The 16,550-nt window shown below is 55.3% G+C and overlaps 6 protein-coding genes across 6 annotated transcripts; 2 read left to right on the top strand and 4 right to left on the bottom strand.

Annotated features, from left to right (window-relative positions):
* Positions 1 to 1,496: 1,496 nt before the first annotated feature.
* On the top strand, positions 1,497 to 2,627 carry ColSpa_02301 (mitochondrial thiamine pyrophosphate carrier 1; the record flags this gene model as incomplete). Its single annotated transcript, XM_049268513.1, has 3 exons — positions 1,497 to 1,529; positions 1,623 to 1,675; positions 1,748 to 2,627. The coding sequence occupies 3 exons, from the start codon at positions 1,497 to 1,499 to the stop codon at positions 2,625 to 2,627; spliced, it is 966 nt and encodes a 321-aa protein (XP_049124470.1).
* Positions 2,628 to 3,466: 839 nt separating this feature from the next.
* ColSpa_02302 (uridine permease) lies at positions 3,467 to 4,911 on the bottom strand (the record flags this gene model as incomplete). Its single annotated transcript, XM_049268514.1, has 4 exons — positions 3,467 to 3,839; positions 3,908 to 4,564; positions 4,618 to 4,703; positions 4,846 to 4,911. The coding sequence occupies 4 exons, from the start codon at positions 4,909 to 4,911 to the stop codon at positions 3,467 to 3,469; spliced, it is 1,182 nt and encodes a 393-aa protein (XP_049124471.1).
* Positions 4,912 to 6,024: 1,113 nt separating this feature from the next.
* ColSpa_02303 (meiotic chromosome segregation protein C1539.02) lies at positions 6,025 to 7,668 on the bottom strand (the record flags this gene model as incomplete). Its single annotated transcript, XM_049268515.1, has 2 exons — positions 6,025 to 7,468; positions 7,523 to 7,668. 2 exons carry the CDS (start codon positions 7,666 to 7,668, stop codon positions 6,025 to 6,027), a joined length of 1,590 nt encoding a protein of 529 aa, XP_049124472.1.
* Positions 7,669 to 8,099: 431 nt separating this feature from the next.
* On the top strand, positions 8,100 to 11,613 carry ColSpa_02304 (DNA repair protein rev1; the record flags this gene model as incomplete). Its single annotated transcript, XM_049268516.1, has 2 exons — positions 8,100 to 8,347; positions 8,406 to 11,613. 2 exons carry the CDS (start codon positions 8,100 to 8,102, stop codon positions 11,611 to 11,613), a joined length of 3,456 nt encoding a protein of 1,151 aa, XP_049124473.1.
* Positions 11,614 to 11,900: 287 nt separating this feature from the next.
* ColSpa_02305 (putative fungistatic metabolite) lies at positions 11,901 to 12,488 on the bottom strand (the record flags this gene model as incomplete). The annotated part of the gene is made up of 2 exons (XM_049268517.1): positions 11,901 to 12,114; positions 12,208 to 12,488. 2 exons carry the CDS (start codon positions 12,486 to 12,488, stop codon positions 11,901 to 11,903), a joined length of 495 nt encoding a protein of 164 aa, XP_049124474.1.
* A 1,448-nt stretch (positions 12,489 to 13,936) lies between these two features.
* On the bottom strand, positions 13,937 to 14,463 carry ColSpa_02306 (uncharacterized protein; the record flags this gene model as incomplete). Its single annotated transcript, XM_049268518.1, has 2 exons — positions 13,937 to 13,967; positions 13,994 to 14,463. 2 exons carry the CDS (start codon positions 14,461 to 14,463, stop codon positions 13,937 to 13,939), a joined length of 501 nt encoding a protein of 166 aa, XP_049124475.1.
* Positions 14,464 to 16,550: the final 2,087 nt, after the last annotated feature.

Here is a 16,550-nt window from a genome sequence, read left to right on the forward strand (position 1 = left end):
CGCAGCCTATGGCAGCCCGCCAATTACACGTTGGAGCGTCCTTTTTGCACCTGTCAAGACTCAAGCCCGTCTTCCACGAAGCGTTCCTCTCTTCCACCATGGCACTACGTAGTACCTATCCGATGCGGCCCCAGCTTCCGTCCAGCCTTTCCTACTCGCTCGCCCGTCCACGTCTCATCTGTCTCATCTTTTCATTTGTAGCTGAAGGGTGGCCATGCCTGCAGTTCGTCTCCCGCTCCTCGTTGCTCGCCTCTGTTTCTCTTGCTTCGAAACAGGAGTCGCCGAGCATTTTGGTGAGACAACCGCCATTTGTCAGGACGCCGCCTTCCACATGGGATTCACATTGCCATGCTTTTTCCAAGCGTCTTCTTTTCCTTCCGTGTACGCGGCACTTGCCGCCATGCCAAGGCATATCAGGTAGCACCTCAGCACACGCTCCTTCCTGACTGAGGCGCTGCTCCTCTCATTTCCTCAACTCGCCTCCTTCTGTCGTCGACATGCAGCGTCACCAGAGTCACGAGGCGTCCTGTCGTCACAAGACACAAGAGCCTGAGGGCTTTGGGTATGCAATGGCATTCTTTCTTCGACAGAGGCAAGTCTCGCAATGGGTCTCGTGAGAGAGCCAAGGCACCGTCTCTTCTTCTTTTCTTTTCCATCATATGTCATGTCGAGATTGAACTTGCATTGAACTTGCATTTGCATACTGCATTTGTCCGTCCGTGTCCATGATATCTCGACGTCTCTCTTTCCTGCTCGCTGTTTCTGGCCCGCACGGGTGAAAGGGACCAGACCCTGCGTGGCTATGCCCACTAGGCTGCTCTGGTAAGTTCGCGAGGGCGTGGTGCCCCTGCTACAGTGACGCCCATGGTGGGGCCCTTCCGCAGTAAATATCCCCGAGCTGTAGTGCGAGAACCTCTGGCAGCCGGCTATCGTCGAAATTGCGTCACACTGCTTGGGGGTCGCTTGCCATTCTGAATGCTTGGGGCGTGTGCGAGCTAGCTAGCTCCATCGGCCTACCAACACCTTATCGACTAACAGGGGGGAAAATTACAGCACACGAGCAAATCAACAGACACGGAAATATCGAGAATCGAGCAGCTTAGCGAACAGACCTCCAACATTTATTGGTTTCCTCGCGACTCGGGAAGGAAACACATCCTCCTCAAACGCGCTCACTGTCAATTGAGACCCTCAGCCTCACTGGCGAACGCCTCAAGCCCGTTGTTTTAACTTCCCAGCAGTGCCCCACGGCGAAAGAGGAAGAAAAAAAGATCACACGGCAAACATCTCGCCTGCGACATCTCGGATCGCACCGCTTTGACGGAAACCCACAGACAACATACACCAACCATCTGACCTCGATAGACCTCGTCACCCGGGCCCGAATCCCACTTGCCCATCACCGAAAACACAGCACGAAGAGCCGCCCCCTCTGTCATCCCTTTCCTACGTCTTAGAGTCGCTGTGCCAGGTCCCGCGAGGACACAGCCGGATGCATGTCGCCCAGCGGCGAACGCCTCAAGGATGAGGTAAGGCTTCTACGCCTGACGTGACGGCCTCTCAGGCCTGCTCAGTCGCCCTCGCTCTGCACGTCACAACGCTTACATACTGCTCGCGCCCAGGGCTCCCGCCTGCAGGTCGTAACGGCCGGCGCCACCGCCGGCCTGTTTGCTCGGTAAGGGAGATCGGCACCTGCCAATTGTTCCAGTCAGTGACTCATGCTGACCTGCTCGCGATGCGCAAACAGCTTTGTAATCGCCCCCCTCGATGTCGTCAAGATCCGCCTCCAGCTGCAGACGCACTCGCTCTCCGACCCTCTGTCGGTCCAGTCCGCCAAGGGCGGGCCCGTGTACAAGGGCACCCTGAATACCATAAGGCACATCCTCGCGAATGAGGGCATCACGGGACTCTGGAAGGGCAATGTCCCTGCCGAGCTGATGTACGTTTGCTACTCGGCTGTTCAGTTTACGGCATACAGGACGACGGCCCAGTTCCTCCAGACCGCCTTCGACAACCGCCTCCCGAACGCCGCCGAGTCCTTCATCGCGGGAGCCGCCGCCGGCGCAGCCGCCACGACAGCCACGTATCCCCTCGACTTGTTGCGGACTCGCTTCGCGGCGCAGGGCAACGACCGGGTGTACAAGAGTCTCCGAACGGCGGTGGCGGATATCTATCGCGACGAGGGCCCGCGCGGCTACTTCCGCGGCCTCGGACCCGGTATCGCGCAGATCGTGCCGTACATGGGCATTTTCTTCGCCCTGTACGAGGGTTTGCGGCTGCCGCTTGGGGATCTACATTTGCCCTGGGGCGGTGGCGACGCCACGGCGGGCATCGTGGCCAGCGTCATGTCCAAGACGGCCGTCTTCCCTCTGGATCTGGTGCGGAAGCGCATACAGGTCCAGGGGCCGACGAGGTCTCGGTACGTGCACAAGAATATCCCCGAGTACCCTGGCGCCGTACGCGCCATGCGGATCATCTTCGCGAACGAGGGCGTCCGCGGGCTGTACCGGGGTTTGACGGTGAGTCTCTTCAAGGCTGCGCCTGGGAGCGCCATCACGGTGTGGACGTACGAGAGGGTTTTGAGGGCGTTGCAGAGACTTGATGGCTCTGACGAAAAGCGGTTTTGAGTCGAACAGGAAGATGGAAAACAGTCGGGCGTAGACTGGGAAATGATACCCCTTGTTAGAGAACGGGAATTGGGAGAAAATCCCTCTAGACAGTATTCGAAGAGCTATAGGCAGCGCTCTGTCACCTTGAATAAACGTAATACACTAAAAGCGTGATATCAGGGCAGTGGTGTTGATCGGTTGCAACAATCTGTATGTAACGTTATATTGAAGTCACCTCAGCGATGTGTGAAAAGTAGTGACTAGAGCAATTCAACAATCCCCCAATTCATCTGTTTTATTACGTATCAGCGTGGATGTGTAGGTTACCCGTGTGCCAACATAGGTTGTGTATAAGTGTGACGGCTGCCAATATGAGGCAGACCGGCAACCATCCGATCATGAACCCCGATCCTCCGCAGATGCCCTGACCGCGCCCATGTCAATAGAAGAGCCAGGCTGTCATATTCGGTTGGACAAAAATGATACATCTTGAAGAGACGGCTGGAAACAACCCAGATACCCTTCCCCACTGTCCCTCACCATCGCTCCTCACCCCCGGCTCAACTTGGATTCTCCATTGGAACTCATCAGTTGCGGATAAACGACGATCAGAGACAGGTGCGGCCCTGGAGTTAAACCCTGCGGTTCATCATAACCCTTCCTCTCCAGCGTCCTCGACGGGTTCCGCCACGGCCCGTCAACTCACCCGCAAACGATGCGCCCAAGAACGCGCCTCAATGCACCAAACGCCTTCAAGTTTTAGACAATCAGTGCCCTGGCACATGGCAGGATGGGACTTTGTACGATTATTTTGTCTATCAATACTAGAAAGCACAGCCGCGCGCCGCCACGCTGCGTCAGTTCTCCAGCGCTCCGTTCTGCTTCAGGCCCGCCACCTCGCCGGCGTTGACCCGGTCCGCCCGCTCCGTGCACTCCTCAATGACCCGCCAGAACATGGGGATGTCGAGGCCGCGGGGTATCCGCACGCCCTCGCTGCCCGGCGGCAGCGGCTTCGCGACGGTGCGGCCGAGCTGCGACCGGCCGGCCTTGGCCTCCTCGAGGTCGCCCTCGGTGACGACGGTCAGCTCGAAGCGCTCGTGGTACTTTACGCTGTTGCCCTTCTTGGTGTCGTAGTCGTGGAAGGGGATCTCGTGCTTGGTGCCCGTGAGCACGGCGGCCACGGCGAGCGGGTCGTGCAGCGGCGGGCCGGCGGTGATGCCGAACACGTCGCTGACGAGAGCTGGTCAGTAAATGTTTCCCGCATGAGAGGTGTTGTTTAGGAGGGGGTGGAGGCCTACCTGTACGTCTTGGCGAAGAACATGAGCAGCTCGACCAGCATCTGCCGCAGCGTGGTCTTGCCCCTGCCCGTCTTCTCGCTGCCATCCTTGCCGTAGAGCAGCAGCTCCCGCACCTCCTCCGTAGCGAGCACCTGATGCGACAGGTCGAGCGGCACGAGCGTGGTCTTGGCGGCGAGGGCCTTGTTGTGGAACACGCTGGCGGCGGCGTCCGGGTCGATGATGATGTTGAACTCGGCCCAGGGGGTCCAGTTGCCGATGCGCGGCACGCCGTCGACGACGCCGAGGACGATGTCGGTGAAGCCGTCGCCGATGGCGCCGCCCATGATGCTGAGCCCCTTGATGTGGGCGACGAGCTCCGGGTGCTTCTGGAAGAGAAGGGCGACGTTGGTCAGGGAGCCCGTGGCGACAAGCCAGGCGGTGCCGGCGGGCTGGGCCCCGAGAGCAGCGGCCATGGCGTCAACGGCGGGGACGGTGCGGTCGGCGTCCTTGGAGGGCTTCGGCAGCAGGTCGGTGCCGTCCAGGCCGGATTCACCGTGGATGTCCGTGGCAGCCTGCATGGGCGGGCGGTTCATGGGCTTGGCGGCGCCGACGTACACGGGGACGTCATTGTGCTTGCCGATGGCTGTGAGAATGGAGGTGGCATTGTTTGTTGTCTTTCTGGAGGGCTGGTTAGTCGGGTGGTCGTCCGCCTGTATGAGATGTCCACTGACACTAGGGGAGCATTTCCGAATACGGTTGAGACGCCCAGCAGCTTGATGGTCGGGTGGTAGGCGGCTAGGAGAATGGCGAATGTGTCCTGTTGCGTATTAGTATGGTGTACACGCAATGTAAGAAAGCTGCGAGGTCGAGGCGCTGCGCATGAATTGCACTCATATCAGCTCCCGAGTTACACTGGTGAAGAGGTGCGACCCCTCACAGTGTTGGGGACAGCAACTCACATCGTGGCCAGGGTCGCAGTCCAGCCAGACCGGCACTGGCGCCTCCGGCAAATTGAGGTCAACCATGGTGGCTCAGACAATAGCTACACGTATGGAATATGAGTAATTTGATCGTGATACAGCAGATTGGTCATGAGTGAGAGAGTTGTCCTCGGCAAGAGACAGCCCACAGACTCGCGTGCAGTGCGCTTTTAGTTGCGCCTGTGGTTCCCACTTTCGGTGGATAAGACCAAACGAAACGAGCACGGGGAGGGACGTGGATGATGGATTAGTGTGTTCTGGGGCTCTGGAAATGGGGGGCGGGGTGAGCCGCTGGTCGACTGCGGGTAACACAAAAAACAGACGAGGAGAGCAAACGGGCAACCAGCATTTTTTTTATTTTAGGTAATGCGTCGAGGTGAAACTGGGCCGACACCATCACATGGCAACGATGCCTGCGCTGCTTCCTCGATTGTCATAAGACAAGAAAGCCTCGCTGGGCAATGGGGTGCCGAGTGTTCTTGGGACGGAATCCTATCAACTCTGTGGGGCATTGTGGTGTCCTCGCTTGCAGCAAAGTGCGCCGCGGTGCAGGTGCCGTGGGCGGAGACCAGCGGCCTTTCTGAAAAAGAAAAAAAACGAGGCGGTGCCCTCCGAGCACCGCTGCGACCCGACTCGAGTTCCCCATCCGACCTGCGCCCGTTTCGGAAGGTCCAGCAGACCATATATGCCCCCCCCACGGGCCACACCGAGGACCTCGCCGTGTTAGCCGGGTCGTCGAGCGTTGAGCGTCAAGCGTTCGGCCAGCTGAGTCATCGTGAACTATGATATGCTCAACGTCATCCTGGCTTCTAAACCGCCGCCTGAAGGTTACTTTATATCAGTGCCTGAGAGCATGGTATGGGTGCCCACGCCCAGACCAAGCTGGTCATTGGGGCGCAAACGGCAGTTGAAATCCGAGCCGCACGCCTGATTCAAGGCAGACGGTGATGGTGTGCATCTGTGTCTGTGTGTGATGTGAATGCACCGATGTCCTTTAGCGCGCGAAGGGTATCAATTTTTACAAACAGTGGCTGAAGTGTGTTCGTGCGCAATGTGCCATGATGACAGATTGGCAACCCAGTTGCAAAGTGTTGGCTTCGAGAGCAGCAGACATGCGTGCGTGGCTCTGTATCGTGGCCGCCGAACGTCCACTCAAGCCTACGACTTGCTCGCCGCTTTTCGCTGCTCCATCACCCTGAGCACATCAGCCGCGTTGTTGGCGTCGCCCTTCCTCTTCTTGGGGCCCCTCTTCCTCTTGCTTTTACCGCCCTGGCCGTCTCCTTCGTCGTCATCGTTGCCCCATTCCGAAAGCTTGACTGGAGCATCGTCAAAGTCTGCCTCGTCTTCGAACCTGCTGGTGCCGAAGCCCATGTCCAAATCTTCGGCATCTCGGTCAACGCTCTGCAGCATCCTCTTGTGGCGCTCCCGCCGAGCCTTGGCCTCCTCGTCGTCTTCGTCGTCTTCTTCGCCTTCGCGGTCTTTGTTCGCGGCGTTGAGCAGCGCAGCCCTCTTGAAAGCAGCCTGGATGGCAGGGTCGGACATAGAAGGCCCCTTGAGGGTCTGCGACGAGATGAGCTCCGTCTTGGCGTCCTTGAAGTAGTTGCGAGCCTGCACCGGCCGCGGCGGCGGTGGCATCGCTATTGTGTCGGCGCTACGCTCATCCTTAGCCTCCTTCTTGTCCTCGACCTCGCCTTCACTGTCGTCATCGGAGCTGTCGTCCATCCCAGCAAGCGGGTCGTAATCGTCCCCTGCGTCGGCGAAAATGTCGTCGTTGTCATCTTCTTCGGCCTCCTCTTGTTGCTTCTTGTAGAACTCGGGCACCTCCATGCCTAGCGGTTTCGCGTCCTTGTCCGGGACGAACTCTTTGCGCTGTTCCTCTTCAGCACCTGGTTGGATCTTGCGAACCTTCCTCTTCTCGTGACCATCTTCGTCGACAATAATCAAGACTTCGCGGCCCTTGCTGTCTCGTTCGATGCGGGTTCCAGGCTGTTGCTTGGCGCCGATCTTCCTGAACTTGTTACCCAGCGCGGCTTCCTGCTGGGCCTTGGCGGCCTCTCTCGCGGCCTTCAACTCGGCCAGAATCTGGTCCCGCGTTCTCTTCTTCCCGGGAGCAAGCGCTACAGGCGCGAACTGACCCTTCTTTTTCACCTTTTCCTTTTCGACGGCCTGCACTTCTGTTTCCGCCAACTCGTCGAACGCTTCGTCTACTTCCTCCTCGGGTGGCACTTCCTCTTCTTCGTCATCTTTCTTGTCTCCGTAGACATCTTCGCCCTTGCGCACTCTTTCTAGGAGCTTAAAGTCCAATCCCTTTATTAAATGCGTGCTCGAAAGGTCTCCTCCTGCGATTTCGCTGCAGAGCTTCTCGAACGTCGCCTGGTCGATTTCCTCGTTCTTCAGCGCTTCCTCTAGCGCCTTTATCCTCTTTGCGCGGTCATCTTCTTCCTCGTCAGTTCGGTCTCGTGCTCGGTCGACGTAGCCCTCCGCAAGTCGCGATCCTTTCGGTGTCGATGTGCGAAATTTCTTCTGGGGCTGGGTCGCTTGATTCCTTGCAGCAAGCTGTCGCGCAAACTCGCTTCGACTGTTCCCAACTCCAACAGACCGCCTAGTAAAAAGGTCAGTACGAAATCCAGGTGAATGTATTGGAAGTGCAATATACGGAGTCATGGGAATGCTTGATCGTTGTCGCGATCCCAACGCGCCAGAAGCGGCCGGACTGGCGCTGCCTTGGGACGCTCCATTGCTCGGAGACTGGGACTTCGCTGAGTCGGCACCCAAAAGCTTCCTGAATTGTTCGTTGTTCATGGTCGCAGTCCCTCACAGAGTCCACGGCAGAGAAAACGGGTACAATACGGGCTAAATCGACGGTTGACGTTGCTGGACGTCCTGCGTTTCCAGACATGCTCCAAAGATATTTGATTAGTCATGCGGGACATGGGACGTGCAGAAACGCGACGGACCCATACCACTTAACGCGGTTGCTTGCAGGCATCCATCGCGGCCGGTGCTCCGTCTTTCATCGCCAACTCTCCGTAATCAACGATGCCGATTCACGACATGAGGAACAGCTGATATTTATTTTCGCTTCCATAAAAATGGTGCATAACATCAAACTGGACCTCTGGACCGGATCATATTTGCGGGATCAAAGGAACCGCCAATGAACAGACTGTCGCCGTCACTTCCGATCCTAAGAGAGCCGTCATTAACACGTGAGTTCCGAAAACAACGGCAACATGAACAGCCGCCTCGATAAAAACTCCTCTCAGGTGAGGAAGCGGATCGAAAACCATGAGTTCGTGGATGAGACTGGTGAAGAGTACGAGCAGAGCGCCTTCGGCGGCTTTGGTGACTACTTCAGGCGGAAGAAGATCAAGCTGCAGAACCTCGATGCGGACATGCGGGCTGCTTCGACCGACAAACCTCAGATTTTCAAGGGTGTTGTTGCGCACGTTATGGGCTATACGCAACCGCCGCTTCACATGTATGTTGCCCTTCGCAGTAGCTCATTAAAGAGCCGACTGCTCACATCAGCCTCCTAGATTGCACCGCGAGCTTGTCCAACATGGCGCAGGCTTCTTGCAGTACTTGGACTCTAAGACTATGGCGACACACATCATCGCCTCTTCTGTGCCGCCCAAGAAGTCTGTCGAATACAGCAAATACAGGCTCGTGAAGCCGGCCTGGGTGACCGACTCAATCGAAGCCGGGAGATTATTGCCTTGGTCGGATTATCGGGTGAACAATAATGACGGGCCACGTCAGAAGGTCTTCAAGCTTGATGACTCCAAAACAATCAGCCAGACGACACCACGAGCCAAAAAGGGGTATAGGGAGCAGACGGACGCCAGCTTTTACACGAGTCAATTCAAGGCATCCGCCGGAAGTCCTGCGACACCGTCGTTGAGTCGGTTTGCAGAGCGCGCCGAGTCGCCTCTTGCTCGACCCCGCGCTCGAGATTCCTACAGCCCATCGGTTTCACGTCCTGCGAACCCGCCGCCACTCAAACAAAAAGACGACGTCGAAGAGTTTGACGATGTCGAAATTGATGAGCTAATGGTCGACATTCTACCCGAAGAAGACACAACCCTCAAAACCAGGGAACTAGACACAGAGATCACGCCGCCCGTACTTGAGAAGGAGGCAAAGCAAGAAACCAAATTGCTGGAGAACATGACCTCCGAGGAGCACAACGCCGTGCTTTTATCAGATCCCAAGATATGGAAGTCATCAACAGCGAACCCCGATTTCTTGAAGCAGTTTTATTCTGAAAGCCGCCTGCACCACCTTTCTACATGGAAAGCCGAGCTGAAGTCAAGGATGCAAAATCTTGCCAAAGAGAAAGGAGCATCCCCAAAAGCCAACAAAAGAAAGCCCGGTTCGCGACGGTACATCATTCACGTCGACTTTGACAGCTTCTTCTGCGCTGTCTCTCTTAAGAAAAACCCTCAATATGTGGAAAAGCCAACCGTGGTTGCTCACAGCAGTGGGACGGCCTCCGAAATCGCAAGCTGCAACTATGTTGCGCGCAAGTTTGGAGTCAAGAATGGGATGTGGATGAAACGGGCGCTGGAGCTGTGCCCTGACATTAAAGTCCTGCCTTACGATTTCCCTGCCTACGAAGAAGCTAGTCGGTTATTTTACGAGTCAATCCTCGAGCTTGGAGGGGTTGTTCAAAGCGTCAGCATCGACGAAGCACTTGTCGACATAACTTCACTTATTCTCTCTACCGCGGGCTCTGATGACACTGGACTGGACGAAAGCAGTATGTGGAGAGAGCAGGAAAAGGCCGAACAGATCGCGTTCAAGCTTCGGAGCAAGGTCAAAGAATCAACCGGCTGCGCGGTGTCAGTGGGCATTGGGGGCAACATTTTACTTGCCAAAGTTGCCTTGCGACGAGCGAAGCCCGCCGGACAATTCCAGATCAAGCCGGAACAAGTTCTGGATATTATCGGAGAACTCGAGGTGAAGGACTTGCCTGGTGTTGCTTATAGTCTCAGCGGAAAGCTTGAGGAGATCGGCGTCAAGTTCGTCAAAGACATTAGGCAAGTGTCCAAGGAGCGTTTGTCGTCGTCGCTAGGCCCCAAAACCGGAGAGAAGCTCTGGGAGTATGCTCGTGGCATCGACCGAACCGAAGTTGGAGAGCAACCACCCCGGAAATCCGTCTCGGCCGAAGTGAACTGGGGCATTCGCTTCATCAACCAGCAAGAAGCGGAAGAGTTCATTCTCAACCTCTGTAAAGAACTGGAACGTCGCTTACTCAATGAGCAAGTTAAAGGGAAGCAGTTCACCATGAAAATCATGCGCAGGGCCCTGGACGCACCCCTGGATCCCCCGAAGCACCTAGGGCATGGAAAATGTGACTCTTTCAGCAAGAGTATCTTGTTTGGAGTAGCCACTCACAATGCAGATACGATTGCCAAGGAGGCCGTATCTATACTTCGATCTTACAGGTTTACCCCGGGTGACCTTCGAGGCCTTGGTGTCCAGTTGACAAAACTGGAGCCGATTAAATCCGGCGCAGCTGGGCCAGAGAGCAGTCAACGACGCTTGGCATTCCCCAACTTTGGCGGCCCAATTGGGGCCAAAAAGACCGCTGCAGATCCTATCGAGGACTCAAAGAGTCCTCAGAAACCGAGGTCTATTCAGAGCCGAGGAGACGTAGCACAGGACCCCATCGCGGAAGACCCCTTAACACCAAGAAAGCCCAAAGTGCACCCTGCTTTAGCACTAGCACGAGCCGGTGAGAACGATGCAAAGGCAAAAACACCTTTGAATATCATGGGAACTCAGTTCATCCTACCTTCTCAAGTTGATCTCGCGGTTTTGGCTGAGTTGCCGAGCGACATCCGGGCCAAGCTACAGAGAGGGCAGAGATCGAAGCCAGAGTCTAGGCAAGCGTCACCACAGGTCAAGTCACGGAGCAACAGTCCTGCCGTGCTAGAAGAAATACCCTCACAGGTAGACCCGGAAGTCTTCAACGCTCTGCCTGACGACATGAAAGCAGAGGTCCTGGCACAGTATGGTCGGAAGAACGTCCAGCAAACCCGCTTGCCACAGTCGCCACGCAAGGACAGGCTTATTCAGGCAAAGAAAGCCATCACTCCCACAAAGAGAGGTGGCAGAAGCTTGTTCAACAACGCCAAGGAGAGACAACAAGATGCTGCAGCAAACCGCTTACAGACGAACTTCCTGTCGAATAAGGGGGCTGGAAACCCTGCTGAGGAAGAGCCAGAGGAACTGGACCAGGAATTTCTCGCGGAACTACCAGAGGACGTCCGCAGAGAAATCATCGAAGACCATCGCAAGAAACGACTGGCTAAGCGATCCGGGCTCTTGTTCAACGCTCCTGCTCGGCGGCAACAAGGTGGAGACTTGAGCGACTCTCTACCTATTGGACAAACCAAGCTGCAGTTTCCGGCACCACCACCCAAGGTCAACTTCATGGGCTCAGCCGTGAAATCAATCCAAGAGATCAAGGATATGCTCGAGGCCTGGCACGACGGGACGCGGTATGACGGCCCCCATCAAGATGATGTTGTCGTGTTTGAGAAGTATCTCTCAAAGGTCGTCTTAGAGGAGCGGGACATTCACAAAGCCTCAAAGCTGGTGCATTGGCTCGATTGGTTAGTAGAGGAGGATGGCAGCGAGGGACGGGGCAAGCAGGGATGGAGGAAGACCATCGCGGATATCAAAACGGAGGTCCAAACAGCCGTCAAGGGCAGAGGCTTGGGTCCTCTAAGATTTTAGGGTTAATTGCACAGTCCACGAATTATGACACGATGCCAGTACTGCGGGATACTTAAAGCGCATCCGCAAAAGGCACATTTCGCGACGACAGAGTTGATTTTTCTTCTAGGCCTCATTTGGGTGAGATGTGCGCAGTAGCACAATACAACGACCCAACTGGGACATTCTATACGCTGAAATCTAAGGGTATCCTCCTGATATGAATAATAACGTACTTTCGTGTGATCTTGCAGCCCTTGCGCTATGCTATTCTCCCCAAGAACTCCTTTCGCCAGAGAAGACCAACATCAGAGCACCACATACGTCACCAACGCCGCCGCGAGCACCGCGCCCCAGGACGTCGCCGTGGCCGCCAGTCGGGCGTCGGCGGTCAGCTTGTACACGCTCAGCTTCAGGGCGCCGCCGCAGACCATGCCCTGGTTGCCGTCGCAGGGCAGGTTGCACTCGCTGTCGTCAAGCTTGACCGAGAGGCCCGAGATTCTCTGGGCGCACCAGCACTCGCTATTTCATGCCCTGTCAGTCGTTTCGCTCTTGGGTATGACCGCTCTCCGCAACTAGAAGCCGGGAGTGGTTTGGCGGAGGGGGGCGACTCACCGAGAATACTCGACGCCGGCGTAGGTGTACTGCTTGTCGGCGCCGCTGCTGCAGAAGCTGAGGCACAGCGGCACCGTCATGTTGCCCTGGAGGACGCGGGAGGCGCCCCCGGACAAGGCGCGCTCGCGGGTCGAGTTGGCGATGTCGTTGGTCTCGTTGAAACAGCCCTGGTACAGGTACTTGTCGGAGCCCGTGTAGATTTGGAGCTGGGCCGCCGCGAGGGGCGCGAGGAGGGCGAGGAAGAGCAGGGAGACGAGACCGAGGAAGCCGTGGCGAGCCATTTCGGGTTCGTGGGGTCGGGTGAGCCGAGTCGAAGCTGGGGAGGGCTGTGATGGCGGTCGTCGGTAGAGTTGTGAGCAGGTTGCGCCTCTTCTCAGCTTCGAGGAGTGAGATTGTGGTCGTGGTAGATTGAGAGCCTTGTTTCTTGCAGCGAGCTGTTGGTCGGGCTTATCAAGAACCGCCGTCTTCACAAATGGCGCCGATCGTGGACGGTCTACAAATTCAAGGAGGGCTGGCGACGGGTATGGCGCATTCTCACACGGGTTAGAGAGCAAGAGAAGTCCTGAAATTAACGGAACAGCGCAATGGCGGAGGGGCGGCGAGCTAAAGTAATATTCATCCTGTGCGGGCGGGCAGCGGTGCGATCCTCCAAATAGATTTTGCTGACTTTCCGTCCCGGCCACTGGCGCGACCCTCGCTACGCCCGCGATGAGGCGCTCCTGGAGCTGGCCCAATCGAGGTGTAGGCCTGGCCCGGACTGCAAATCACCGCCGCACACGTTCACACCCCCTTCGAGGTGAAGTGCAGTAGCTCCTTCGATAAAGGCTCGATGCAATAGGAACGGGCTTAGCGTGGGCGAGTCCGCGGCGCGGTTCGAAGCACCTCCCGCTTAAAGACGCACAGGGAGGGGCCTTGTTCGGAGGTTCAGAGGCCCCCACTGCAGCTGAAGTTTGGGCGCCGTTCTAGACCGATTTCAGTCGAGTCTTTGAGTTGAGTAGAGGATGTGGTCCGTGTGCCGTGGCACGCCGGGCGCCATGTGGGAGTTCGCCGGCCCTTTTTTCCGTTGCGCAAAGCAAACTGGCTGGGTTCATGTTTCCCATCCACGAGGTTGTGAATCAAGCTTTTCGATGTCTCTTGTCACACAGCGCAATCAAACCGTCTTCTATGGCGTCCTGATGTCGTACAATATTAAGATAACTACACTACTTCATCTGACACTCGTGTGAGTCATGTTTCGGCCACGATTCTCCAATACCAGCATCCAGGGACCTCATCTGGACGCTTGCTTTTTCTCAATACAATCCCGTCGGAAGCACATCTCTTTGTTCTTTGGGGAAGTTTTTTTCTGTACAGGTCTTTCGAAAACTGCGCTTGTCCAAAACTCCGAGGCAAGTACGGGATGCCGTCAGCTCTTGGTGGTTTCACACACCCTTCCAGCGTGACCTCGTTCGAAACCAAGTGGCTCTAGTTTGCTTCCAGTACATATTCCAGAGCAACAATTCTGCCGCGCTCTAATGATTTTGTTGGGTTGGAGCTGCCTTCTCTCGTTCCATTACGAGTGTCTGTGATAAGCCTTGGTGGCAGCCAACATCTCAGCATTTTCAGCTCATAGTCGGCTTTGTATGTTTCTTTGTTTCGTTGAGACTCGTGTACTGCGGAACGTCTTTGTTTTCCTCTTCCATCGTGATAAAGTCAATTTCATCGTCGAGATCATCTTTATCATAATTCATCACTTCAAGGTTAGAATAATCCAGCCAAATCTTGGGAGGGTCAGCGGGCAACTTACAATGCACTAATCTCTAGACCCCCAAAGATTCTCGCCTTCAACGTCACCTCGATATCGAGATTCAGTCCCAGGTGCACCGCGAAACCCCTGCTGTCCCGGGACCCATCCCCCACCCCGGAGCGCTTCTGCCGGGCCGGTTGCATCCCGCGGGGTCTCCGCCTTCTACGGCTGAGGTTCTGGCTGATCTTTCTCAAAAGGAAGTCCCTCTCGAAGTCTGTGTCAGAAGCGGACAAGTCCGTCGGCCCTGCTAGCACAGCTGGGGGCGGCGGGACCGGAGCCTCGTAAGTCGTCGGCCCGGTGTTTGCAGGTCGTTGGCTGTTTTCCCCCATATCAATAAAAGACGTCTGCTCGACGGGCAGGGATTCGTCAAAAGGCATCGGGGACCATATATATCGGTTATCGGCAAAGGGTTCGACGGAGCCGTACATCTCCTTCGGAAGCCACACGGTGAGACTGTCACGTTTCGACATTTTACTGTTTATGTTCTTTGAAGCGAAGCGAGTGAGGTGTGTGAGCGAGTGAAGGAACAATAAGAAAAGAAGAGCGTATGTAAGAAAGCAACAGGCTGACGAAATAGTTGAACACCCCTTTGAAAGCGAAATACAAAAAAGGGGAGCGAGCCATGGCTTCTAGGTAGCAGGATCCCCCTCTCGTCATCCTTAGAAACCGACACCAACAACAAGCAAACACAATCTTGGCAGACACCAGATCTCAATGGTGCCCTACGCTGAGGCTGCCCCGATGAAATCATGGATGGGGCCGGGTTGTATTCGCTTCGGGTTTCGTGAGCCCGGAGCTGTCCAAGAATCGACCGAGATCTGCAGGCCAATCGTTGTGGGGACCCAACGGTTGCAACGGTGATGCGAGTGCCAAAACCCGGATTTTTGGCATCCATTTTGGTGGCCCCTCCGGGCGCGAGCACGCCACTGATGACATCCCAACACCACATCCTCCCGGGGAGTTCCATTTTTCCTGGCCCATTCGATCGGGTTTGGATGCCCACCACGGGGAATATCGACGCTGGGTTACTAATTTTGGAAACGGCCCAGGGGCTTGGTGCCCCCGCCTAGCTCGGAGGCTGAAGGACGCGCTGAAATGAAGTTTGGATCTACAGAGGACCGGTTCAAAAGTTCTGGCCAGGGTGAAGTACAGAATCACCTTGCCAACACTATCAGTACCTAGGGTACACAATATCCGGATTAATTCGCTGTGATACTTTCGATTCAGCGGCTACATGGCCCTGAAAAAGAAATAAATAGGGACTAATCCTTGTCCCCTCTGATAAGACTTCGTACTGGTTTGTATAGTAGTTATTCCGGGTCCACAACTACTTGGAAGCCTGGCCAAAACTTTTGAACCGGTCCCCTGTATTCAAAATGGGAATTACCAAAGAATCATCTCGTCTGTGATGTGGCTGTATTGTTCTTAGTTCAAATCGGAGATGCAAACGCGTAACGGATTCCGGCAAAGAGCTACTTAGCCTCTATCGTATACCTATGGGCACTGTCTAGTTCATTTGCTACTGGCTTCGCAGTTTATAGGCTTTATCGGTCTAGAGCAATATAAGAAAGGAAACCTGTTATAGAAGTCTTGTCCGCCAGCGCAGAGACCAGTGATACGCAGGCTTTCTGTCCTTCCAGGTATAATTCTGACGTCGCTGGTTTTGGTGCTTCACAGCCACGCACGTGCAATGGCAACTTTCCTAGGCTCGATAGCCCAGGCCACCCACCAACCCATAGTCATAACTCTCTCCCCATGGCTATACGTCTGAGTATTCTGCTGGGTAACAATAGGGGTAATTTCAAGGCGTAGATGACATCGAACGTCTCTTTAGAGAACTAAAGTACGTCAGCAGGCGCGTTAGTCATCAGACGGGCAGTAACGTCTATCGTCAAGCTCTAGATAAATCATGCCCGGGTGCACCTTCTTTCGTGACCCCTGAGAGATGATTCTAGAAGGCCTGCAAAGCACCCGGTGGTATCTCCAACATGCAAGCCCGGTGTGGCTCGCAACACGTCATGATTAGATTACACATCGTTTGGCCTGCCACGAAACCAGAGAAGTTGCACCTCTCTCACACTGAAAGCTACAATGGAAGGCTACGAAACAATCCTCTGATAGCTACTTAATATGTGGTCATATTACGTGTAAGGTGTCTTCCAAAATGATTATGGTAACCTAGTGAATACCGTTCACATCCTCGTCGGGGGGAGACCATACCTATACCCATTTAGAAGTAATGAGCACTATGATCTGAGCTAACATGCCCTATTTTTCATATACATAAAATCACATGTAAGATTTCATCTAACAAAACCAATAACAAGCGCATCGGGGTGAGCACAACGTCATCCCTCTCAGAGCCCTGGAGAGCTTGTTATCTGGTTGCACCCAGCGCACCGATTAAGTTGAGTTACATTCTTTCTGGTCATCAGATATGTACCACTAGACAGACGCTTTTTACGTACCATTAACCCTTATAGGGGCTACGAGAAGAACCTCGTATACGAAATTGCGAGCGAATACGCATACCCTTTGCAAGATCCTACGCTCATCC

This window comes from Colletotrichum spaethianum (assembly GCF_022836535.1).
Source record: "Colletotrichum spaethianum MAFF 239500 DNA, contig04, whole genome shotgun sequence".
Lineage (NCBI taxonomy): Eukaryota > Fungi > Ascomycota > Sordariomycetes > Glomerellales > Glomerellaceae > Colletotrichum > Colletotrichum spaethianum.